This window comes from Nyctibius grandis, chromosome 29 (assembly GCF_013368605.1).
Source record: "Nyctibius grandis isolate bNycGra1 chromosome 29, bNycGra1.pri, whole genome shotgun sequence".
Classification (NCBI taxonomy): Eukaryota; Metazoa; Chordata; class Aves; order Nyctibiiformes; family Nyctibiidae; genus Nyctibius; species Nyctibius grandis.
The window spans coordinates 4,579,569-4,606,657 of record NC_090686.1 but is presented as its reverse complement, the minus strand read 5'-3'; the positions used below and the strand labels follow the sequence as shown (position 1 = coordinate 4,606,657).

General features: G+C 45.9%; 1 protein-coding gene across 1 annotated transcript in view; it reads right to left on the bottom strand.

Moving 5' to 3' along the window:
* Window positions 1-26,649, bottom strand: part of FBLN2 (fibulin 2) — an 84,805-nt gene extending 58,156 nt beyond the window's left edge. The window contains exons 1-2 of the mRNA XM_068419862.1: window positions 26,617-26,649; window positions 18,632-20,094 (exon numbers count right to left, since the gene is read on the bottom strand). Of these exons, the coding sequence (XP_068275963.1) occupies window positions 18,632-20,012 (1,381 nt within the window). The 5' untranslated portion in view covers window positions 20,013-20,094; window positions 26,617-26,649. The remainder of the gene's footprint in view (window positions 1-18,631; window positions 20,095-26,616) is intronic.
* Window positions 26,650-27,089: the final 440 nt, after the last annotated feature.

Genomic DNA, 27,089 nt, shown 5'->3' with positions numbered 1-27,089 from the left:
GCAAACCACTTGTAGAAAATCTGAAAGGCAGAAAGATTTGTTCCTGTTACAGACAGAGGTAAGGACTGAGAGAGGCACACAGTTTTGCAATCTGGGCTTCTCAGCTGCAGATTCAAGACTTGAGACAACCTGAAAACACCAACTGTGAATTTTTAACTTACAACTTTCTTAAAACTCGAGTTAAATTTAAAAGCAAAGCCAGCAGCGCCAGGCATTTTTGAGCTGGAAGGAGAATGAAGTCCTCAGCGAGGCGTACATTTTCACAGCACACCAGCGACGAGAGAAGATGCTGATGATAAATAAGCTGAGTCAGATCGGGAATAGACAGCTTGAGAGCATCTGCAAAGCAGAATGGATGAGCTCTCTGCTGTGATGAGTCACCAGAGATATGCAGGAAATGAGGATTACTCAAAACAGGAACAGTTATCAGAGCAACATAATGTTTTTTAATGGGAAATTAATGTTTTATTCAAGCGATGTTTGCTAGATGTAATTCCTTGTATCCAAGCAAGTCTAGAGCTCCAGCTCCACCTTTAAGACTTGGATCTGACTTTCTGCTCAGTTATGAACTCCCACGATTGCACAAGCCTCTCGAACGACAGCCTGTGCCTTTTCACAAGCTGGGAAGCTGAACGGTACAAATCGGATTTATCATCCATGATGTAACATAGACATGGATGAACGGGGAGATTTTTTAATGGATAAAAGCTCTTTGGGAACAAACATTTATCCCAGTATATGGTATAAAAGATAAACAAGCCCTATAAAGTCTTCCCTAGATTTTGAGAAAGACGGAACCACAAAGAACATTCAGCTCCAGCCTTACCCAGAAATGTAAACAGTTCAAGGGGGCTGGTTGTTGTCCACAGCCTGCAAGTAATTAAGCACTAATTCTCTACCACCTACCGAGCAAGAAATTGGAGAGGAAATATGACACAATGTTAAGTATGCACTTTTCAGGCCAGACTCCTCTGATGTATTCTGGGCATCTCCACCATCTTCACTGGACCAGTACGGTTTTGCCCTCCCCATCTAAAAATGGACAGATGAAACCAGAAACCTCCAAAGGCAGAACGACAGATTTTTATCTCAAAGTGAGGGATTTCCAGTGTCAACTGAAATTGTCCCGATACATCCAATGCCACCCACAAAGCAGGAGGACAGGGCGAACTGTTTCCAATTCCCTTAAGTGGGGCTTGTTTGTGATAACCAAATCCTTGAAAAGACCTTCATACATTTCACCAAAACATTTTCCACTTTATTTGCAGATTCTTTTTCACTGAAAGAAGATGAAAGGCTTAGTTGTCTTATCTGTAATTAGACACACATTTGCCACACATTCCTGGGACAAACAAACTGAATTCACCTTAATAGGATGCATTTATCCAGCTGAACTACTTTAAATTTGCTGCTGCTTTGTTGCACAGTAACATTTAAAAAATAAAAGTCAAACCCAGTCCCAGGAAAGCAGCATTCCATGGCATTTTTCCGAGCTCTACAGACCTCCTGGGGCAAAAAAAGGAGGAAAACGTTTGAAGCATGAAGGATTTTTCCCTTCCCAGAGTCTCCAGGCCCATGCGAACCCTCGCTGGAGCCGCTCAGTGACGTCAAACACATCCCCATCCTCTGCGGCGCGGCTGAATCACCGACTGCGGCAACGCAAGCTCCGGCATGACTCCTCAAACCCACTCAGGTTTCCTCACTCAGGTCCAAGTTTTGCTTTGGCAGACCGACTACAAGCTCGGTCCAGACCTCTATTTTCAATTCAGACAAGTATCTATGGCAACTACGATACTATTTTAAACGACTCCTATTTAGCCGCCTCCAGGTTTAAAGTAAAATAGAAAAAATACCAAGCCCACCCCATCACCCACTCCTCTAACAGCTCATAGTGTGCAACAAAGTAGGACATACCTGTCTGCTCGTCTCCCTTCCCTTGCTGAAAATTTCATCAGGGCTCCGTTTTCCCTTTTCAGTGATTTCTGTGGGTCTCAGCAAGAGAAATGCCTTAATTTGGCTCTCACACGCCGAATTTACCTGGCTCCTCTTCGGTTCCTCCTTGCTGCAGGGACCTTCCTATGAAGGTGCTCCAAGCGCGCCATAAGGATTGGTGCTCGGAAAGACCACCACAGCCCCTGCCACCACACCACCCCCAGAGCCTGATGGCTGGGGCAGGACTGCAACAGGGGCTGAGCACAAACACGTACACGTTGGAACTCTTTGCATTTGCTGTCTACTTACGAGGTGGGGTGGGGTTGGTTGGTTTGTTTTCAAACACTTGAGATTTAGTTTCTCTCTTTAAGGAAGGCTGTGTGGCTCTCCTACGTATTTTAAAATAAAATCTTTTAAATTAAAGGTGATGTTTTTGGGAAGCCACGTGACTCCTGGAGATAGAACCTTACAAATAACCTCAAATATCAGATTATTTGAAACGTGTTGGAGGATTTGGCAACTCCTTCCTTAATTTTGTAGGTGATGTCCAAGGCATTGTGAGGGTGGTGAGACCCTGGCCCAGGTTGCCCAGAGAAGCTGTGGCTGCCCCATCCCTGGCAGTGTTCAAGGCCAGGCTGGATGGGGCTTGGAGCAACCTGGTCTGGTGGAAGGTGTCCCTGCCCATGGCAGCGGTTTGGAACTAGATGATCTTTAAGGTCCCTTCCAACCCAAACCAGTCTGTGATTCTATGATTCATACATTTCCATGCTGGAAAGTGTTTGTTAGTCTCCTTTACAAGCATGTAAAGTGGCACAACACTTGACAAGCAACTTTACCACGTACTAGATTTTCACTCTTCCTTGTTTTGAACATGACTTGCTACAAAAGGCAGAAATTTGGCATATTAATCAATTTGCATAACTGGCAGTCATGGAAGAAAAGCCAGGCAAGTCTGAGCTGTGAGAAATGTTGCAGTTAGACGTGAAACCAGGTGAAGTCTGTTTACATATTCTTGTTATCAAGCTACGGCCAGAAATGCATTTGCTGTGTTGTGTTTTGCAAACCAGGACCTACTTTGCATCACTTTGAGGATTTTCTGAGCCTTGGGGCTCACCCACCCAAAGGCTCCCTGTCTCACTAGCGATGCCTTGCAGTATGGCTTAGCCTCCAGCTACCAAACCCATGGGGCTCCCTGCAGCACTACACTTTTAAGGGACATGAATAAAGTTTCCATTTGTCTATATGCTAAGTCTTTACATTGAGCTAGCAAGCGTTCCTACAGCACCCTGCAAGCCTGTGGAATCATTTTGCCCCTTACACACTCCTGCTTACACAACTCCTATTTTCAATTACATAAACTGTGGCAATGGCCATCACTACTGCAGAACTCACTTCTCCCCTGCCTGACAGATTGATTCAGAGAACATGTTAGGAAGTATTTTAGTGTCAGACTGAGGTGGTTTTTATAAGTCGTTAAAAGTTGCTCAGCAGTTTGAAAGTTAGTAAGCAAGTCTTACTATCAGGGAATAAGAAACAAAGAGGGCAAGCAAGAGAAAGGCATTTTACAGTCTTATCACACAGCTCCCCAGCACCCAGGTGGAAGTTACTTCGCACCTTTTTTAAGGCATTTGATACCCACCAGAGTCACACACAATCGGTACATCGGTGTTGGCTGTATTTACGCATTCATCCTGCATGCTCTCTGTGTGTACCCTGTGTAATGAACACCAACTTTACATTCTGTACTACAGCTCAGCCTGCACCTCTATGCATGCGGGTACCGCCGTCTCCTCACTCCCCACCAGCTGCAGCACAGACAAGCCCTGGTCCGCAGGGGTCCGCATGTAGCATCTTCTCCCAATTAAGATTGAGATAGGGCACAGATAAAGCCTGAACTTTACCTTTTTAGTCCCATGAGAGGCACTGCTGAACAAGCCTGCACCGTACCACTAGCACTACAGCAGAGAGAAAGAGATGGGTTATGAAAGCAGATAACCTGCTTTCCATTCCTGGGAGCACGCACAGATAGAGCGACACATACCCACGGTACTGAGGGTGCCATGGGCCACGACACCAGAAATATCGGTCCTCAACACCCATTGCTAACTTGCATTCTCCTTGCACTGCACCAACAGTTGCTGCTTCTTATTTGTCATCAGCTTTGGCAATTTTCAGGTTCTGAAGAGTCTGGAGCAGATTCAAGTAGCAGAAGAAAAATCTTATCAAGGTGGCAGCAAACAGCCAGCCAAAACAAACAAGCCGGGTTTAGAAAAGCTCTTGAGTTCATCTTTGAGAACAGAATCAATCACCATTTCAGCAGTGTGGTTCTCTGGCCTTCCAGGGAATGGACTAATCCCTTAATCTTGCAGCGTACAGGTATTTTTGTTTCTTGCCATTAAAGAATACAAAACGTGGAAGTGCTGTGTAGATTTCTTCACTAGTACCAGGGTCTACCTGTGTTGTGACTGCGCCAAAGTAAGCAAAGATTTGCTCCAGGAACAGCAATATTCTGACCTGGTACGAAGGCAGTACACAAGGACAATTCTCATACTAACATATTTTGGAGACAGTGCAATTACTCTGGGTTTATAGAGTAGCACAATAATTAATTGATCTCTGAAAGACAGAGCTGTACTCATCTACAAAACTGACCATAATCCAGACACTTATGGTCAGGTGCATGATTAACTCCCTGGGGGAGTCTGGACTTTCCTGTGTCACATTTGAAACACAGCAGTGTGAATCTCAGTTCTGTTATACGGGCATGGATGGGGGAAGCACATCCATCGACCAACACCAGCCCTTTTTTTCTCTCCAGGAATGTGCTCTGTGATGCTGGATCAGTAGGCATCAAGCCCCTTCCTGCCTGTCGTGGGAAGAGGGGCTCATTCCTGACCCGCAGCGCCGTGTCGTGCCGTGGGCTCAGTCAGTGCTATCAACCACATCTCCATAAACACCCACTACCCAGACATTCAATTTGGGGAATTTACAAACAAAGAGACAAATGGCTATATTAATGTATTTGTATAGCGAGCGTACGTTTTATGAGGTAGTTGTTTACTATAAATTAACTGTGAGATCCGGGAGAGGAATTTGAGTCTGACCAAAAAATAGAACAGACAAATAAATGAATTTTTTGTGACAGCAAAGAAAGCCTTGTGAAGTGAGATGAACTGTTGTCTGTTCATGTAAGACGTAAGTTCTTTCTCAAAGATAGCATTTAATTGTTAGAATTTCTAATGCTTTACCATTTAAAAGTAATAAAGGAGGAAGCAATAGGGCTAAAATGAGTGTATATTCATTCTGACCTATGAGGAACGGCTGAGGGAGCTGGGGTTGTTTAGCCTGGAGAAGAGGAGGCTCAGAGGTGACCTTATTGCAGTCTACAACTACCTGAAGGGAGGTTGTAGTGAAGGGGCAGTTGGCCTCTTCTCCCAGGCAACTAGCGATAGGACAAGAGGACACAGCCTCAAGCTTCACCAGGGGAGGTTCAGGTTGGACATTAGGAAGCATTTCTTCTCAGAAAGGGTCATTAGCCATTGGAAGGGGCTGCCCAGGGAGGTGGTGGAGTCACCATCTCTGGAGGGATTTAAGAAAAGCCTGGACATGGCACTTAGTGCCCTGGTCTAGTTGACATGGTGGTGTCAGGGCCATGGTTGGACTCAATGATCCCAGAGGGCTCTTCCAACCTGGTTGATTCTGTGATTCTCTATACCTTACTGAAACTAATGGGGTTAATTTGGCACTGAGAGGACAGGATTTGACCTTCAAAGTCTTTTTTCAAGAAATGTTACTGACTCCATTTAAAAGCTGAATAACAGCGAGCGACCGCTTTGAAATATCAGGGTCAGATTCCAAGGCTGCGTAAAGCTGTTCACAATACCAAAATGGGACTTTAATATTCCCTAATAAAGGTCATATCCCACAATTTAAAGGGCTGCAGACAAAGGGTAGTGCTGATGAAATGTTCTGCCTCTGAAGGCCCTGACGTTACCTCACCCACCCGCTGCTCGCTCTGCCAGCCCGCACGGTCAGCGCTCACCAAGGGGACAAGGGGGACTCAGGACTGAAGGTTAAAGGATGCTCAGTTTCAGCCCCAAAGTGTTAAACTCCTTTAACCTTAGCGCAGGAGTGTCAGCATAAATAGTAAGCCTAAGCTGCCCTCTCTGCCACATGCCAGAATTTTTCAGCATGCCAAATTATTCACACTGAAAAGCAAACGTAACTGGTGGACTCCAAAAGCTCCTGTTCATTTTAGCTGGTTGGTTAAATTCATCAAGAATAAGAAATCCAGAAGTATAACCCTTTTTTCATCTGAATTGCTTCATTTCACCTAATCCCAAGGCAGTGAGAGTCCCCACCTGTCCCACAACGGATTCTCGGTCATGCCACAGTACAAACCTGCTCCCGTTGTCCCTGGGGCCAAGTACGAAGGAGAAGGAGTGTAGCCACTACCAGGAAAATTGCTGCCCAGGGCCACAGGCCGAGCGAGGCAAAACTCCATATTTCAAGCACATGTAAAGCACATTCATTAGTTTAATGCAACAACCGAAACTTGTGAGACCAGTGCACAAGATTTTGGAAAGCCTCCATATTTATTTTCCACCTCACTTAAAGATAGAAGCAAAACCACAATTTGCTTGTGGCTGCAGTCAATCCAAGCTGATTGAAATTAAACATTTACGTAACCTGCTAATGTACAACCTACTCATCGCTGATGTTTACTATACTTTTCTTTTGATTTCAACGCCATGAGTTAAGACAATGCTTATCAACTTTGATCCAGAACCAGTAAAAAGACAAATTTTATCATTATTACACAAGACATTACTTAAGTGTACGTTATCTTCAATGAAAACAGTTCCTCAGAGTAAATCTCTTACAAAATCATTTGGCTAGAATACCGTAGTTTTGAATCTGGAAAGGAAAACTCCCAGCAGTTGCATGCAAGGCAATTCCAACACAAGGAAAATTAATCCACATTGCAGAGGAAGAATTATTGGATAAAAGGGAGAACCATACTAATCTTCAGCTGCTTATAGGCCATAAACAAGATGTTTTATAGAGGTAGCTGAAGAATTACAACTGGGTCTACTAACTTTTAGAGAGAAAGAGCCATCAGCTGCAAGCTTGATAGCCAAATACTGACAGCATTTGGCAGAGTGGTTGGGTGGGTGTAAGGCTTTGCATGCCACCAAGAACACAATGGATTGACTTAATACTCTTATCTAAGAGTCCTCCTCCTAGTGATTTCTCAGAATCATTATTAAAAAACAAACAAACAAACAAACCCAAAAAAACGACTCCTTAAACACCACTAAACTAGCTGAAAGTTTCCCATTCTGCTGGTTCAATGCAAAAGAGCTCTTGAACCTTATGGAAAGAGCCATAAGAAATGACCATTATATATAGTAAACTCCATTTCCATTAAGAAGATATGTTTTTAGTAATGAACTTTACTTTTTTTAATGACAAACTAGACAAGTTTGAACACGAGTTCTACCAAAGCCATCCTCCTAAAACACAACGCCTGTATCAGGCACACCACGCTATCCACTTTCACCTCTAAGCCAGCTAGAGAAGATGACACGCTTTTCATTCCAGTGTTTGCTTTTCAGGAATTCTGTTCCCCACTGAAGCAAGGTTTGTGTTTCTGGAATTTCTTTGGCGTGTGCCACGTGCTATCGGCACACAGTAGGTTTGGTATGAAGTATAATAAATTCTATGTTACCAACCACTGACAGCAAAATATAATTGTTTCCTAAGTCTCTGTAGGATGTACGTATACAAGAAGTAGTTTTGATGCTTCACTTCGTACTAGATGTGTAACTCTATAAGATTAATCAACTTAACTCGTGCTCAGAAAATGATTCCAGCAAGTAGCACATACAATGTCTTTCAAAACTCAGACAGAAACTAACATATAAATAGTGAGAGGTGAGAAGAAAAGGAAACTGAAGTATAGCCAGATGTTCTTGTTGCAAGAGCTCATTCATTTTCTTCTCAATTCTGTTCCCTGCATATGAGCCAGCTCCAGTCGAACTCCAGCTCCCCTGCTCCAAACACAGCTGATGCTGTTGCTCACGATGAATGGAAGGAGGAGGTGAGTGCTGTTAAAGCGCAGTGCCAGACTGTAGCCCTCACACAGTGCTATTGAGCTTATTAATCAAAAAAAATACACCAAGAGCATCTCGGTGACATACAAAGACTGGACCATATAGCATAAAACTGGCTTAAAATTTCTTGGACTACGTACGCTACCCCTGGCAAATGCCATTTTCTCCCATCCAGTTCTCTTCTGTCCCTTTTTGACATTGCTCACTGATGATCCTGTACTGAGCACTTACTCGCCTTTCCAGTTTATTTGGGTTTTGGTAACCTGTTGACTTCCCTAACACCACTGGAGGCACGTCTGCCTCCATTTTCCTGCAGCTTTCCCAGAAGAGTTCCTGTACTGGTCCTCAGTGTCTGGTGGCCGACACCAGGCTGCAAGGTCCGTGCTGGGCTGCAGCCACCCACAGCCATTGCAGCAGCCAGGGGCTGTCAGGCCACCTCCAACCTGCAGCTATCAGCATGCCCCAGAGTGCTGACTTGAGGTGAAAGGAAACGTGTCCTTAACTGCAAAGCCACAAAAGTTGGCTCCTCGAGGACTGTGGGAAGGGGAGGAGGAGCCATGCAGCAAACGAGGAGTGGGAAAATCCACAATGAGGTCCGGTGACAGCCAAAAAAAAGCAGGGAAGGCAAAGGTGCAGCCCAGATGGCTAACACAGGAGAGAGGATGCAAATTATTCTTCTTGAAATAAAATTTCTAGATAGTGACCTCATACAAAATAAAGCTTATCCTAAGCACTTACCTTACTTATCCTTGAGACATACTCATGTGCCCAATTCAAACAACCTTAGAGGAAAGACGTACAACACTGCCTACAAACCTACTACTTGTGCAGCACCGGTCACTGGAGATGCAAGCGATGACTTGCCCTATGAATGGTAACAGTAAGGCTACGAGGTTTCACCTGATGATTTTCATTATTTTTAAGATGTATATTATACACAGGGCAACAGTTCACAAAGATATCAACTTTCACAACATCTTTTAAAAGTTACTGATGCAAATCCTCCCCTTTCGTGCAACTGTTTATACTGTTAGAAGGTTTTAAACCCGGAGTTGTTGGAGCCACAAACATTTATTTCAGTACCTGGTAATTCAAAACTACAGTCAAACAACTCTGAGCCCTTCTGAATTGGAAGGGACTGCCCAGGGAGGTGGTGGAGTCACCATCTCTGGAGGTATTTAAGAAAAGACTGGACATGGCACCCAGTGCCATGGTCTAGTTGACATGGTGGTGTCAGGGCAACGGTTGGACTTGATGATCCCAGAGGTCTCTTCCAACCTGGTTGATTCTGTGATTCTGTGAATGCAATCAGCATCCCTGTGGTTCACAATAACAACACAAAAGCAACCAGCACTCAGCAGTGAGGGAGAAGGAATTATTGTGCTGTGTGTTTTTCTAAATTGCTCCTTCTTTGGTGCATGAAAGGTTGAGTAAGTCGCAGCCAGAACTGCACGCAGCATGCCCAGGCTGCAGATGGGCAGACAAGGCACACGGAGCCTCAGCACATCGCACTAACCCCCCACTAGCCCGAGACCCCCCTGCTCCCCAGGCTGTCTGCAGAGAGCGGCTGCCTCCCTGTAACACCCCACAGCACCCGCGTTATCAACTGCTACCACCTAATGAGGTACTCCATCACCATCAGCGCATCCCAGCGATGGAGTAAAGCCCAGTTAATTCCACCAGGCAGCGAACAACTGCAGACCCAGAGGCTCCGTAACGTTGCTGCTTACAAATTCACTGGCTGCAGCGTGCTTGGAGAGTCACAGCCACTCCGTACGCAGTGTCAGAGCAAAGGCGAGTGGCTCCGGGGAGGCTTTGCAGCTCCCCAGGCAAAGGCAGCAAAGGGGGAAGCCTGCCGTGGAGGTTTGCTGGTCCTACAGACAGCTCAGCGACTTCTTTCCCCTGTCCCTCTCTCAGACTTTGGCTCAGCACCAACACCACCAGCGCTTTGGGATGGCCGTTTAGGACTTCTTGGTGGCTTTGGAAGAGAATTTGCCATCTCAGGCACAGCACAGACTGGGAATAGTCAATAAAACATAAAACCTGCTCACACATAAGGGGATCTTTATAAAATTCCAATTACTGCTGGCTTGTTACCTAAGAATCCCTAAGAGGTAAGAGAGATTGCTCACTGTGAGGCCCGGGGTAATGAAATTACAAATGCTTTCATGAGTAAGCATATGCTAGAAAGCTACATTTGTTTGGCGTACATACTTGAAACTGCTCAAAAGGTTATTGTCTCACAAAATTTGGATCAGAAACTACTATTTATATTTCCCTCTCCCTAACAAGGAGCTATATTCAGGATCATTTTAAATTCCTCAGCGATCGATTAGAATACTACAAACACTACTGCAAACAAGCCTCATTCAAATTCTGTTTTCTGAAGAAGTATCAAACGTGCATTTAAAAAAACACTCTCAGATACATACTATAAACAAGCAGCAAATGCAGTCCCCTTGAGAAACCTGGTGAGCCCAACAACCATGTCTTTTCGAGTGGTTAATTAATTTGTACAAGAAAACTCCCATCTTATTTCCACAGTTTGTCTCCAGCATGTTTGAATTTCAGAACTGAGATCAAGTGTTCTTGTTGCAAGCCATGGATGGAGCTAACTTTTCACGAATGATGGTATTTACCCTCTACAAAGCAGGTACACGGCATGGGTTTCCAAAAAGATTTTGATGCCATCACAGGTTAGGTGCTCAACTCCAGCTGAATTTATTATTTCAACATATAAGATTTAAACTATTTTGGTAACTAAATCCCATGAGGTTAAAGACAATCTGAAAAACCCCAGTCTGTGATCAGTGTCCCACGCAGACTCTGCCTTCTGGGCTTGTGCCAGTGCCAGCAGTGCCACGCTCCTCCAGGGCTGGATGGGACACTGCCACTGCCAATATACATTCCCCAGCCAGCTGTGAATGTTTCATCCTGTTTCACTTTTTCTTCAGACATCTTCTGCACCTTCACTTGGTGCCAACACTTAACAATGAATTTCCTTATAAAAAACTGCTCCAGCCAACTGCATGAGTAATAGTCCTCATGCTGGAGCGAAAAGAACTCGGTGTATAAAATGCACTATCAGCAGATGGGAAATCTGACTGCACCACATCATCGCACCAGGTGCTGGGAAAATGCCCTTGCTCTTCAGGGTGTATTTAATGAAGGCAAGACTAGCAAGATCTGAAGGAACAGACGTGTTTGTCCCCCCTTGTACTGCACACTGTACCTGCTTGCCATGGTCCCCAGGGATTCATAGCCTGAAGTGAGGAGCTGTGCTCTTCATACAGAGCACCACCTTCTCAAACATCCCCAACGTCTAGATTGGCAGGTACTGGGGTTTGAAAAGAAAAAAACCTCAAGACCTGAGAGTTTCTGTAAGTTGTTTAGGCTCTTAAAAATCTGCATACATCTGACTACGACAGGTTATGCAGACGGTTTTTAGTAAAGCATGGCACTGAAACTTGGCATTCTGCACACCGGGCTTGTGCTTGCACCACTTCACGGATCTTCACACCTTTACAAAAGATCCTCTAAACTATTTTCTCTGTTTAAAGATCATGAACTCCTGGTTCAATATACAGCTACCATTTAAAATACTCTTAAGAGTTAAGGACCAAAACAGCACTGTAAAAGCCTGACACAAAAGTATTGCTAACCAGGAGCCCGCAACCTTTGGTTAATATCTCCATTTTAGCAAGGAGATGCACATGATGAATGGCAGGTCTGCGGTGAGAAGGGCTTGGGCTCCCCAGGGCGATTCTTGCAAAGAAAGAATAATGCTCCAAATTCAGAGCCCACAGCTTTGAGAGGCACACTGAAGCCCAGCCAGCTGGAAAACCAGCAGCAGTGGTCTGACCCATAGCAGTTCCCAAAACACAAACAGGCAAGCAGGAGTCATGCAGCAACATGTCCAGAGAGATCATCTAGAGACAAACACCAAACATTCAACACTGACCCCAAAAGCATGCTCCCGGGTAGGGCAAGCCTGGATACTCCAAATTCAACTGCTGCCTACATGCCTAGGCTGGCAGGCTGGATCAGCCCTCCTGATCCGTGTCAAATTCCTCAAGTGGGACTATTCAAAGCACTTGATAGAGACCTAATGCTGCATCCACTGAAAGCAAGAGCTTTGGAAGCAGAAAGCTAGGCCACATCTGGCAGCCCAGTGCCTGGCTACTGTTTATTTCAGAGTCTGCAAACAATTAGTCTGAATACACTCCCCCATGTCGCTGGGGCAGGCTTTGGGTTTCCTTGCACCCTTCGCTCACGAATTCGTGCCACCAGCAGTGTTCAGCGCACACACTTGAAACTACCGGCCTTGTTAGAACGGACAGTGCCAAGAGGGCCCACCCCAGCACGAGTGGTTCCCTTCATCTTGCTGTCCTACCTCAGCCCCTGCTTATGCTATTAGATAGTGGAAGGAAGACAAACAGAAAGACAGGGAAACACAACTGTGGTGACTACTGCACCTTGGGCAGGTTTCCCTCCACACCTTGCATGCAGGGGAGCAGACCTTGCCGTGTCAGCTGGTCTGAGAGGTCCCTGCACAAGCTGCTCATGGCCTCACCACCAGCTGGGCCAGCAGAGCTGGTCACAGCTTTGGGGTGAGCAAGGCAAGGGGTCTAGGAAGAGCCATGAGAAGATCAGCCCCCCCACCCCCATACATGGTATTTTTTAATTAGGAAACAGTTGCATTTTTTCTTTTTCTCCTAAACTAGCATCTGGCTACCTAGTGAGGTATGATTGCCATTTTTGGCAGAACAGATATATCTATTTTGCAGCTGACTCTTAAAACACTTCTTAATTTTACAGTATTTTAGTCTTCATCTTTCTGTAAGTATCTCAGCCTGCCTTACACCCATTCACGCTATCTTCCCCTATAATCTTACTTACTTTTATTTCAGAACTTTAACTACCGAAGAGACAACCGAACGCTGTCACCTGGGGCTGTAATTCATGCTGATTCACACTTGCTGGCCCAGAGGCTTTTTCTCCCTGCACCCCACCCTCCTGAGGTTTATTTTTATTCCTCAGTTTTCCTAGTTTGAGGGCTCAAAGCTGATTTCTTCCTGTTGCAGAGAGACCTGGGATGAAGTAGACAACATGGGATTAAGGCTATTAAGGTAATTCAAGCAAATGTGAAAGAACACTTCACCTGATACCACAAAATACAAAGTAATTGAAAATAGAGTGTGTGTTTCTGAAGCACCACCCATAGCATTCTCCGACCTCCAGTGCATTTTACGGTGGCAATAGGAGCGACAAAGGGTCGGTGGGCTCAGGGAGCACCTCAGAAACCCTCGCTGCAGGTCTGCTTTATGCATCTCGTTTCCTATTTGTCCTCAGTTCAGAAATTCAAGTTCACCTTTCTTCATGAGCTTCAATATCAGCAAACATGCAGATGGGTTGGTTGAAATCTCAACTACATCCTTAGAAAGTTACGCAAGAGCCTCCCAGTACCTCCTACCTGATCAGGATTCACAAGCAATAAATGCCACTCTCCCATCCACTGATCTCAGCTCGCAAATATTTACTTGGTGCAATTTAGTTCAGTTGGAAAGCAATTATCCTTAACTCTAAAAATGACCACGATAAAAAAAAAAAATCACCAGTTGTGGATGAGTTTAAGTGGAAAAATACCTCCGTTCTGAAACACAAGGGTTCCAGCTAGACCCAAATTGCTCTTCAGCCTGCCAAAATCAGAATGCTAATCACAAAGCATCCACAGCCAGGCTGTTTGCTACCCGAGTTACAGTTATCCAAGCAGCAGCACTCCACTGGCAGAGCAGGGGGAAATGGAAAAAAGTGGGGAAATCATAACAAAACTTGACAATAAGATCTTTAAAGATGTTTTATTCAACCCTCCCATTCAGGGCATTTTTAGCATGTGGAAATAGGAAACACAGAAATTAAAACTCCTTCTGTTTGCTGCTCTTACAGTAAGTGGCAGGATAAGATCAATGTTTGGAAAGAGACTGTATAAAGAGAATAGCCTCCATCAATCTCATCCCTTCCCTTGGTGAAAGTACTTAATTTACACTTTCTCAGCTGAGTAATTACCTCTACTTTACACTTACAGCTCCTTTAGGAATGGAGTAATTAGCATTTGCCACAGCAACTTCACCAGGTCTGTACGCTGCTGAAGAAAGTTGCTCACTAGTCTATAGTCAGGTTGTATGACAAGTGCACTCCTGGAGTACAAGACAAATGTCTCCACAGCAGGGAGTGCTACAGGCTGGCACAGAGCACGAGGGTGGCAGAAACCCCTCAGCAGCAGCAGCCACCCCCGTCCGAGGTGGGAAAGCACCTGCTGGGCCCACACAGCCCTGCAGAGCTGGTGCTGTGCTGCCCACCTTGCAAAGGGAGAAACCAGCTCTCCAGAGGCACCACTCTACCAGTGGGTTTGCAGCAGGGCCCATTTCTGGGACTGCAGCAGCACCCACACCCTCCCTGGGGGTCACCTCCGATGGCCACCAGGAAGGGCCTGGCCTCACACAGCACCCAGAGCATCAGCAAAACGGCTGGTCCGGAAAAATCTCAGAGCAACTGAAAGAGGAGAGGGGAAAAAACGCCCCAAACAAATAGCAATTCACTGGAGTCCGCGAGCGAAGACGCTTTAAATAGGTCACTGAGCTGGCTGATGAGAAATACAGTGCAACACTACCTCTTGGTTTATAGGCTCGTGTCCACAACAGCAGCTTTTGAGATGCAGAGTTACGTCCCTCCCCGGGCCGGGCAGAGCTCAGACGTACCCCAGGGCAGCCTCACCAGGATGGCAGGACCAAGCCGTGCCTGGGTGAGAGGGGAGCAGCGCCTGCAGCCGCACAGAGTCACACCGAGACACGGGTGAAAAACGAAGCACAAAAGGAGAAAGAATCAAAACACAGAATTAACCTCTCCCGAGCACCAAAGCACTCCACGTTGTTTCCACCGTTAGATTACATATGAGCCATCAGAGGTTTGGGAGATGAAAACTCAGCTACACATAAAACCAAAGTGAGATACATAAAATATAAGTAATGAAGCCAGGTTTTTAACCAAAGGCATCAGGGATCCAACCACAGCTGAGTTCTGGTGCCAGGATACAGCTAATAGGAAGAACAAATGCAAGAGCCATCTAACTTGGGCTGAATTTTTAGTGCAGCAAATGTTTCTGTGAAGCCTCCTAAACTTCTCTAAACTCTGGAAAAAAAGAAAGACTAAAAAAAAAAACAAAACCACAACATTTACAATGTCCCTAAAGTCACAAAAATATATCTCTCAGTGACTTGGGAACCTAAATAAATGTATGTTTCCAGCAAAAAAGCAATTATGATGATATGTTAATAACCTTATCAATGAGTTCAAGGAAGGAAAAACACAAAATAAAGAAAATCCATCCCTATACACAGACTGATGAGAAAAACAGGAAAATTCAGTTCAGTGCAAGAACCCCAAACAACCCCCTAACCCAGCCCTCCTCCCCGAGGCAGCCGCTGCTGGAAAGGCACAGCACTGTGACCCTCTGCCTTAAAGACCATCCAGTTCCAACCCCCTGCCACAGGCAGGGACACCTTCCACCAGACCAGGTTGCTCCAAGCCCCATCCAACCTGGCCTTCAACACTGCCAGGGAGGGGGCAGCCACAGCTTCTCTGGGCAGCCTGGGCCAGGGTCTCACCACCCTCACAGCAAAGAATTCCTTCATAATATCTAATCTCCCCTCTTTCAGTTTAAAACCGTTCCCCCTTGTCCTATCACTCCATGCCCTTGTAAAAAAGCCCCTCTCCCGCTTTCCTGTAGCCCCTTCAGGGACTGGAAGGTGCTAGAAGGTCTCCCCGGAGCCTTCTCTTCTCCAGGCTGAACAGCCCCAACTCTGTATCTGAAGGCAAAATTAATTCTCCTTTCAAGGCTGACTAATATCTTCAGTCACCTTCTATCACTGACTCAGGAGTCACCAGACAGAAGATGTATGGGTTTTATTACTTGAAACATATGGATCTACTCACATGAGTCACAACCACATCAATTAAAACAATAACAAAACAAGCGAAAATACAGCAGTCCCGAGGCACGAGCGCTGGCGCTCGCCATGCCAAGGCAGATTCCTGATTTTTGGAGAAGGTCCCGTAGCTCCTTCACAGCCTGTACAGACCTGCTTCCACCAGCTACTCCTACGGGAATGGTGGAGTGGACAGGGGGACACGGGCTGCCTGGCCAGGCCCCGCTCGCCAGCGGCTGGGGGGCGATGCATGCGGTGCAAGGACACGGCGCTCGCTCCCAGGACGCGCAGCAGCTCCGTGGGCCGAGCAGAGCACCAGCAGCCTCGGAGCTGCACTGGGTACAGCCAGAGGGCTGTGCTCCCAAGAGATATTTATTTTCATTTCTACTTCTACAATATTTAAAGGAAATTGTTTTTCTCTCTCTCTCTAAGGCAAAACTGGCATCCAGTGATTTCCTAGCTTCTCTAGGCTAGACAATTCATGCCTGACATGACATCCATCACATTTTGCTGCTATCCCACAGGCACCCCGACCTCATCTAGACCCCAATCAGACCTCTCTCAGCCAAGCAGTTCCCAGGAATCAGAGACTGGAACTCACCCCAGGAGACTCTAAAATGTAGCAGTAACTCTGCTGCTAAACACTTTCACCCCAATAGACTTTCTTAAACCCACTCACTGAAAATTTCAGGATGGTCCACTCATGTCTCCTTTTTGAGAGAAAAAAAAAGTCAATTTAATTTTAAATAGAACGTTTTTAAGTTACGTCAGAAAACAAGTTATTGCCTATTAGTCCTAACTCAGACCCATGTATTATGCACAGTCTTGATGCACAGCTCAGGTCAGATTTTGTGGTAGGCTGCAACAAATACAAGGGAAGAGCTTTGCACTTAAGCTGCACCGTCATACTAACCAGCGTAAAATCTGACTAGAGATGAACTCCATGCACCATGGAAGCAGATGCTTTTTGCCACTTGCATTTGCACAGAGCAGATGAAGGTGTCATGGACAGATCCTCTCGTTCAGGTTACACAAACTGGGAGGCTGGAATCCGTTCACTACTCCCTTAGGATAATCAGCCAGTCACCCCTGTTTGATTCATTTTTCATATAACAAAAGGAGCCAGAAGAAGTAAATATTAAGTAAAGTAGAAGCAGAAGTAAAAGTAAAATAAAACAAGCGTCTGTGAAGGGAAGGTAGCGCAGAGGTAAGGTTTGGAGCACATTAATTGTCTATTAAATCACTTTTGAAAGTCGACACTTCCTAACGGCATCCCTCCATGCTCAGATAATGGTTTCTCATCTCAAGGCATTGCGTTCGAACACTGCTGCCTGGGGTACTGCCACAATGCAGTGAGGTTCTTCCAGTAAGACTGGTTTCTAGAGCATTGTTTTGGTGAAGCCAAGAAATCAAGGTCTGACTCAGGTTATAGCTGCTATCACTAATTGTGTGGTCAACATTCACAGTAAAAACGTAAGTGGAAGTGAAAGAAAAAGGCCACCGTCTCCATTCATGGACCTTGTAGTCTTTTGTTCAGTAAACAGTCATGAGGTGCTGTTTGTGTTGGGACCTAGAGTCCCAGCTCCAAATCTGCTCTCCTCCTACCTCCCTTAAACATCTTGAGCAGACGGACTAGGCAGCTCGAGATGTTTAAGGGCTACTTAGATAACCCAGGGAGAAATACCACTGCCTAGGGAGTAATCAGTATTCTCTACTCAGACTGCAAGGATTATATATCTGAGTCGCATGAGAACATTTTGTGCCACGTCTTGAAAAAGGAAATATTACTCTTGATTTGATGAAAAATGAACTGGAAATATGAGCTGTATATGTGCTAATTTATAGCGATGAAGTTTGCATTCATTACAGTAATGAGCATTGCATAAAGCATATAATCAACATCCACTGCAGATGTCAAGAGGAATCCAGAGGCAGAGAGGAAATACCTACACTTGCCACAGTTGATCATAAACATCATAAACTTCCAGCCCCCAAAAAACACAAAGCAAGAGGCAGTCTTTACTCTCCCTACTAGCCCTCTGGGGTATTTGAGTGTATCTATCAAGTTCTTGTACTAATGAGCTTAGACAGCCCTTCAACCATAGGATAAATACTACAACAAGCACTGTAAATATTTTCATAGTAGAAGCACAACTGTTTCACTTCCTTCTCCAGCAAAAGACAAAAGCTACAAATGTGATTACATTCAGTTGGTAACTGGAGGATGCAAGCAGATTAATTAAATCCAACTCCTTTTGTGTAGAGTAAGACGTTTCTCTATCATCACATTAGAAATTAAGAGCAAGCAATGGAAGGAAAAGGTCGGATTTTAACAAATCATCACCTGAACTAAAGTTAAAATACCAGAAAACACCATCCACAGGCTGCGAAATCGAAGCAAGGCAGGCAACAGTGAAATGGTATCTATTATGTCAAATGAAACACAAACCATCTTCTGAAAGAGATGAAAGAAGGTAACTGGAGGTTTGCTTGATTTCAGGCCCATGTGGAGCAGTTAAGAAGAACAGAACAGCAGACATGCACCAATGTTATTACGAGTAAATGTTCTCTAGACACCTACATGGAAGTAGTTCTTACCTTCTGGCAACCTGGGGTTAGCGTGGATAGAGTTGGGATCCCCATCTTCCTCGGGCTGGTAACGATAAAGCGTCTGTGACTGCTTTTGGGATGACTGGCTGCGGTCCTCCTTCAGAGCAACAGGAGGAGAGGTTGTCGCACTGAACTTTACCTTGGGGAAAGTATTTCCCTCACGCGTTTCATGGGAAGATTTTGACCCATTTTGCTCTGTTAAATTCACCTCTTTCAAGCCTAGATGCATGCTGTTCCCTGGGTCTTCTTTTCTGGCATGCTTTTTCATTTTAGAGTGGGGGGCTCTTTCTTGCTCATGCCTCTCTTTGTCCCCTTGCTTCCCCTTTGGTCTCCTCTCCAGTTCCTCCAGGTGCTTGGGTGTCTCAGTGGTGGCCGTCGTGTGCTGTGAAGGAGCACTGGTGGTTACTGGTGCTTCTTTCCGTGTCACTTGCTGGAGGGATGCTGCAGTGGTGCGAGGCACCCTCTTTCGCTCACTTCTTTCTGTGGCACTGCGAACTTCAGAGGGGACGTTAGGCACTGGTGTGGTGAGCGACGCAGCCACCTCCTCAGTGTATGGATCGGCTGGAGCCAAAGCTGAAGGAGCAATGCTGGCTGGTAGGTAGTCGTAATCCTCGCTTTGCTCTTGGCTGATGCTCTCTTGCTCGAGGTGGGACGCATAACTCCTGTACTTTTTTGGAGACTCCACCTGGGTGTTGTCTCCTTCTGGTGCCTCCTGGTCGTAGCTGTACGGATCGTCGTAGTGCCTCTCTGGTTCGCTGTCTTCAGCATCGATTGGACTCGCGGTGTTCAAGGCGAACGTGTTACAGTCTGGAAGCTGGTAGCACATGAGCTCACCGCCAGCGTTCGGGCAATGGCAAACCTTGCAGGGGGGCATGTGGAAGGTGTGCCCCGCTACGTACTTCTGGCCCTCGTGCAGGCAACCTATCCTCCCACACTGAGGACACCCGTCAGCTGGCACCACCGCATCAATGCAGTTTGGGGGCAGCTCTGGGCACAGCATGAACTGGCAGCTGATCTTGCCTCCTCCCTTGGGGCACGAGCACTCAGTGCTTCCAAAGTCCACGAAGTAAGACTGCCCTTCGGGTACTTTGCCGTTGATAAAGCCCACGTTGACGCAGTCGTAGTACTGGTAGCCTTCACACGTGCAGCCGTGCTGCAGGCACGTGGCACAGCACTCGCCAGGCTCCAGCACGTCCTCGATGCAGTTGTCCAGGGGCTGGCACTCCGCGCCCGTGCAGTCCCTCTGGGCATGGGAAATGCCGGTCCACAGCAGCACAAGGAGGATGGCATTCAAACAGCTCAGCTGCCAGCTCTGGTACCTATCCATAGTCTTCCCAAACAAATACAGCTCCAGTCCAAACTTGCACATTTAATTTCTTTTTTTTCCTAGAAGGCTGTAGATTCAGCTCCGAATCTGCCGTGTTTTCTCGAGTTACCTTTTCTCATAGATCCTAGAGTTATGAAAGAAAACTCTGTTAAAGACTATACTCAGCACATATCCTGTTAAGCATTAGAGGTCTTTAAAAGTTGGGACAAAATCCAACATCTGGAATCCTAAGTACGAAATTAATCATAATGTCTTCCAAGCATTGTAGGCACTGAGTTTGGAGTTGCATGCTTCCCCTCCACTCCCATGTTGAAAAAGAAAAAATAAAAAGGTTGTGACTGTTCTCTTTTGAATCTGTTCACAAAATTTATATATATTTCAATAAAAAGACCTTTATACTTCAATGCCTTTTTGTTAATCTTTCTAGCTAAAAAGAGAAAGATTTTTTGGCAGATAATAAGTAAATACGCAGTTCTTCCTCTGAAGATGTAAGTTTAAGATAGTTATTCTTTATGTTTTAATTACAGAGACCCAAATCTTAAAGATCTTTCTTAGACAAAACTTAGCCTTAAGACGTGAGAATTTGTCTGTACAGATATTAACTCAAAACAAGAAGAGTTTTTTTCTGCCTCCTTCCACCACTTAGCAATCTTTTGCACTTCAGTCTTCAGCATTAACAGATATTTTTTTGTCCCAGCAGTGCTAAAATAGAACTTCTTTGTATATTGTGGTTAAACATCGTATTAGCTCCCCTGTAATACATATCAGAGGCCGGATCCTCAGCTCACCCGAGCTGGCAGAGCTCCACAGCAGGCCTGAGGCGCACAGAGGGATGGACTCTGACTTCCCTACAGTTACAACTGAATATGCAGCGATATTTACACCAACCGAGGATGTGCCACTGTTGGCAACCACTTCTTTTATTTCTGACAGCACCAGTAATACTTTATAGTGAACTACTACACTGTGAACAGAATATATATAAAAAATAAATGAATTGGCGTAATAACACTTTGTTAAAACGCGTTGAAGAAACCAAAGCTGTTTGCTTTTTAATTACTAAACCCTTAGACCATAGAAAAGTTTAAGAGTTGCAGTAAATCAGCTGTTGTCCTTTATATCAAAAGCACGCTCAAAAAGCTACACAATTAACATGGAAAAGTAGTTACAACAGGAAAAAGTTTGCCTATAGAATTTTATAGAATTAGCAATCTGATTATTTTTCCAGAACCCCTCCCATCACCAAAAAAACAAAGACCCTAAAACATTTATCTAGGGGATAAAATGTAGTCACAACACCAAGAACAATAAACCACATACGCAACAGGAATCCTGCCAGAAAATCCATTCACAAAGATTACTTCTCCCATTCAAACTGGGCTTCCAACACGTCTGCTTCGGTGCTGCTGGAACGCGGCCAGGCCGTGGGGAAAGCGTGCCTGTTCTGATAAGATACGGACAAACTGTGCTCAGAATTTCCACAGTTCTGCCCTGGAATTTGAATTACTTCACTACGTTGTACAGAGATATAACTCTTACAAATGTAGATTTTCTACTACTAAATTGGGTTTATTTTTGAGTATGCTAAAGGATACGGATTAAGGAAAAGTAACGTTTTCAGAAAGTATAATAATGGCTTGGAAGAATCTCACTGTTTCAGAACTGCTCTCAAAACTAGTTGAAGGATAATTTTCAATTTGTGGTGCTGAAATTAATTCTTCAGAATCCACCCTGGGAATTAATAATTTATCCTACTTTCAGCGGCTTTTCCAGGTAATCCAAATTTGTAATTATTACATAGCTTTAGCTGGGAAATAATGAATGGAAGGACAAGTAAAGATAAGCTGCTTCTGTAAGGGTCCCACGGCAGGATCTTGTCACCATCCCCTCCCGTTGGCACCTCCTGGCTTTAACGCTTCAGCGCGTGTTAAGTCCCTTGGTCAAACCTTGTGCTTGAGCACAGCTCTGCCCTGGCCCGCTCCTCCCTCTCCCACGGTCAGAAAGCCCCAGGACCCCGAGGGGGGCCACCTGGGTGCCACAGCCCCAGGTTTGGCCAGCCTCTGCGTGCACGAAGGTAGGGCCCAGCACTGCCGTGGTAATCAGCACCCGTGGGCCATGTAAAGAGCAAGCTTGTGTGTGTCACCCGCTTCGTACCCAAACAGCAACTGCTCCCAGTCACCCACCGCTGTCCTGGTGCGGCACAGCCCGTCAGGGAAACGTGACAACGGAGCAGGACACCCCGTGAGCGGTGTCTGCCCGCCCTGCTTGGACGTTCAGGCTTCCCAAAACAAGCACTCCTCAGGCACAAACTTGAGCTCCCCCAAGAAAACCCCGAATTACCCCGTATCCTGAAGCAAGCAGCAGGAAGCCAGTCACACTTGACATTGAGCACGCCTGGAAGTTCAAGCGCAGCTGAAGGTTTATCATGCGACAGTCCTGTTTTCGTGAAAGGAGCTGCTCGACTGCCCTCCTCTGTACAGCCACCTCCCTCCCCTCCTCATCTACACCCCCTTTCTGTCTGAGGATTTGTTTGCTTGTCCTGGTCACCCCCGGTTTTCCCCTGTTCCTCTCCTTGCTGCCGTGCCTCTCGCCCACGGAGAGGCCCGAAGAGCTCGCAGCCCCTCTCCCACACAAGCCCTGTCCCCGCTCTGCGCCTCTCTCTCTTGCTGCTCTGCCTTGTTCAGTCCCTCTGTACCCTTTCTCTTTTGATCATTTCCACATCCCTCAACAGTTGGTTTCTCAAGCTACCAACCTCAAACTGATAAGGTTGAAATCTTTATAAACCCTTTTTCTGTCGATAACACCACGATCTTCCCTATCCTCTGGCTCACCTTCCTTCTTCAGAGGCTCCTTGTTTCTGGTGTAATGATTCCAACAAAAGTATCTCTTTTTATTCCCTTAAACCATTGCATTTTCTCTGTGCTTTCTCCATCTGTTCCCCGCACCACCACCACCACCCCCCCTAAACTTGTATATCAAAGAAACACTCTCTACTCAAGGCACAGAGAAAACCAGCTCTGAGTGAAGTGCACAGACACAACTATTGAGCCCCACTGAGCAAACACATCCCTCCCAACAGAGTGTGTGTACTGCTGCCAGCCCACGCAGCTGATGTGCAACTGCCTCTGGATCTATGCCCTTCCCCAGCGCTGAAACGATGCTCTGGAGACTGCAGCTAATTACTTGGTAATGGTATCAAAAGCTGGAGCTGTGAAATAAAGGTGTCTACACCAAGAGGGGAAAAAATGCATCGTCTCTGAAGAACAGGGAAGTTTAATACCAGTAGATACTATTGTAATAACTTGTTTCCATTACCTATTTTAACGCTTTCTTTAATGTTCTTCTACACACCTGGGACAATACACAAAGGCTTCACCTAAATGAGAATCAGGTCTTTTTACTCTCAGCTCTGTCCTTCACCCAGTCTTACCAATGTCATTGACTTTCGCTGCTCAGTTGGGTGAGAGGTCACAACAAATTAAGCCTTGCACACCTAAAATAAAGGCCTCTCTAAGTCTCTGTTGAAAGCTTTACAGACCTCTACAGCAAGGTAACCCAAGTGTCACCCCAGTCCTCATGCATTGCTTCATGACCCAGAAGGCTTCAATTTACGTCCTTTGTGGAGTTTCCTAACCTGCTGTGCTGCGTGTCCTGCTCTGCTTTGGTCGTACTGGGTCACTGTTAAAAGTAGCTGTAGTCAGTGTGTCCTGAGATAGCACAAGTGCCCACGCAAGGGAGGGCCAATGCTCTGGATTGGGACCAAGTCCCTCAAAGTCAACAGAGGTAAATCTGTGAGGTAAATCAGCAGTTCAAGAAGGACAGGGAACTGCTAGAGAGAGTCCAGCACAGAGCCACGAAGATGATTAAGGGGGTGGAACATCTCCCTTCTGAGGAGAGGCTGAGGGAGCTGGGTCTCTTTAGCTTAGAGAAGAGGAGACTGAGGGGTGACCTCATGAATGTTTATAAATATGTAAAGGGCAAGTGTCAAGAGGATGGAGCCAGGCTCTTCTCAGTGACATCCCTTGACAGGACAAGGGGCAATGGGTGCAAGCTGGAACACAGGAGGTTCCACTTAAATTTGAGGAAAAACTTCTTTACTGTAAGGGTGACTGAACACTGGTACAGGCTGCCCAGAGAGGTTGTGGAGTCTCCTTCTCTGGAGACATTCAAAACCCGCCTGGACGCGTTCCTGTGTGACATGATCTAGGTAATCCTGCTCCGGCAGGGGGTTGGACTAGATGATCTTTCAAGGTCCCTTCCAATCCCTAACATCCTGTGATTCTGTGAAATAGAGGATGGTCAGACCACAAAGGAGTTCCTTATTCCTCAATTCCTTCTTCAGAAATGATTCCTAGGAAAGGCAAAGCAAAGACACGTTATGGAAAACCAGTTTGAAAAAAGCAGGAGTCCAAATGACCATGAACTACAGGCACACGTCTTCATGGAAAAGGAAATGAGAACGCTTCACGTTGCAGATGAAACCAGTATCTGTGTGACAGGACATCCAAGGCTAACAGCAGCAACCATCAACATTGTAACCAGCACTGGCTGAAAACCATCACATTCCTGTCTCCTGGCAGGGGAAGTGGGTAGAACAAAACAAGATTTCAAAGTGATTACTTCAATTCAGTTGGGGGCCAAAAAGTTATAAATTCTGACATTTTTGCAAAACAATATACTCAGAGTGATTTACTTCAATCAAAGCCATAACATAAAGTCAAAAGGAAGAATGCTGACTTGATTAAAACAGTTCAGCTATATTACTTGAAAACGTTGATGAAACCAGTGTGTTCCCACAGAAGATCTAGACATTTTAAATGTGCAACTTCTTTAAATTAAGAGGAGGATTTTATTGAGAGATTTTTTTTCCAGATGGTTTCATTTCAGTGCTGAACCAGAAAGCTTATTCTAGGTAAGCAGAGGTGACAAGAGGCGCTTTCCTTCCAAGACTTCACACGAACATCATCTTTCTGTGTGAGGATTGCCCCAGAGACGGCAGAACAACTGCAGAAGGTGTGCATGTGTGGAAGAGATACTGCAGGATCAAGAGCATTCTTTCAAATGTTCACTGAATAAAAAGAGCAGACACTTATAAACAAAAAGCAATAACCAGAATAAATTCAGCCCACTGCAGATGACACCACCTGCATGAAAACCCACTGACTTCCAGCTTTGAAGATGTACCTGCGATTTAACCAGCTGCAGATCCCTGCTAACATGTTTAGATAGAACAATTCTTTTCTCTGTCCTGCCTCTCAATTCCTCACTAACTTGCCCTTTGCAAGGATCATAAAAATAGAAATGCTGCTTTGAGATACACCTTCTCCTTTTGAGCAGCACGCAGGGCCAGAGGCAAGCCTGATGTGAAAGCTGTGTGATCCCTCCTGTGCCGTGTACTGGGAGCCCACTCCCTGCTGGGTGGACTGTGGGATCAGCCACTTAGTGGGTCCATAACCTACAGCCAGGTTTCATGCACACAAAGAAAGAAGTCTGTCCATGCACTAAGCTGCTGGAAAGCAAACGCAGCAGTGGCACTCACCACCTGCGCACAAAGCCAGTTCACTAACCCACAGAGCAGTTATGAATGCTTCTCCTGGTCTCCCAGTGCTACCCAGTCCAAACTGGCTCTCCTGGCTCAGGCTGTAAATGACCAGGGACCAAACACTGCCCTGGTCCGTGAGGTTGAATCTCTTCTCTGTCACACTGGTGAAAGCATTGCAAAAAGCACAGTGGTAGGCTGGAGCCCACGTGCACACCCGCACTGAACAACAAGGCCAATGTATCTCACCAGTCCGTATTTTAGCACCTCTCCCCAGCCAGACCTCTCTGGGCTGCTGCAGCTGCCAGCAGCTCTTAAATGCCTGCGGTCATAGTTTAGACTAAGGGAGGAAGAAGGGAGGGGACGGAAGGAAATATCAATTTAAAAACAATCCCTTTTAAATGCAAGAGAAAATGGGAATTTGTGAGAGATCATTCTTGTATGAAACCCAGAAAAAAAAGCCCCTAAGCCCGGTAAGTCCTGCCTCGGCTGTGCCAGCCAGCGGATTAGCTCTTCCTTTCACACCCTCTCAATCCGGAAACTTGTGATCTCACCAAGCGCTGGAAGGGGTTGCTGCTGGCTGCTCCCAGCCCGTCTCGCTAGCAGAGGTAACTGCAGTGCTATTCACCAGAGGGATGAATGAAACGCAGAGAAGGGTTTCCTTTACCGCTCTTATGCAACACAGAGTGCACAGAGCCAGTCATTTCTGCCTGCTAATTAATGAAATTTGAGTGAGCTGGAGCCAGCCTTCTCTTTGGGAGCACCTGGGTCGAGGAGAAAGAGAAGAGGGGTAGGATCAGCCCCAGTGTAAATCCACATTCAATGAGCTGTTTTTTCTTATCGAAAGTAAAGCACGAGATGCTTAGTCACTTCGGTGTTGTCAACACTCCAGTTCTTGGCAAAATCAGCCCATTTTCAGCAGTCATAGCTTTTGCAGGCGGTTTTCCTCAGCTTTATTTTCAATAAGAAATCAGTTACTGTTAACCCCCTTTTCATGAAAAAGTTTAAAAAATGGACATTTTGGAGTCTGGAGGGTCATTACTTAATTCGACAGAGAACTCAAGAGTGGGACAAACAAGGAGCAAGCAGCACGGGATCAAAACTCACGCGGTTTCCCAAAAGCGGCTCCGATAAGACCTCCCTTCCCAGCAGAAGCGCCCCCGGGCAGAGATGCTCCCGACGCTCTCCAGGACATTCCCCACGCTCAAATCCAAACAGGAACCCGACACGCTGCAGTAATGGAAAAGCATCACCCAAGGTATTTCAGCTGAAGTGGCCAAGCATTAGCAACAGCGAGCAGGCAGCTCTAGGACATCTCCTTCCAGAATGTGCAGCTTTTGAAGCCATTTTTGAAGTCCTGGAGAGTGAAGGCAGCCTTTTTCCAAGTAAATGACAGGGCAGAGCCGAGGAGGGGAGAATCATGTCTTGGGTCTATTGTGTCAGTGCTCCCCCTCGCCCCAGACCAGCCCAAAATAACAGGGCAGGTACTTGGCTCGCTGAAGAGTGAAATTCTGTGTCATTGGGAGTCGCCACTGCAGCGGATCCAAAGTGACTCAGCGGGAGGGTGGCAGCTGCGGAGG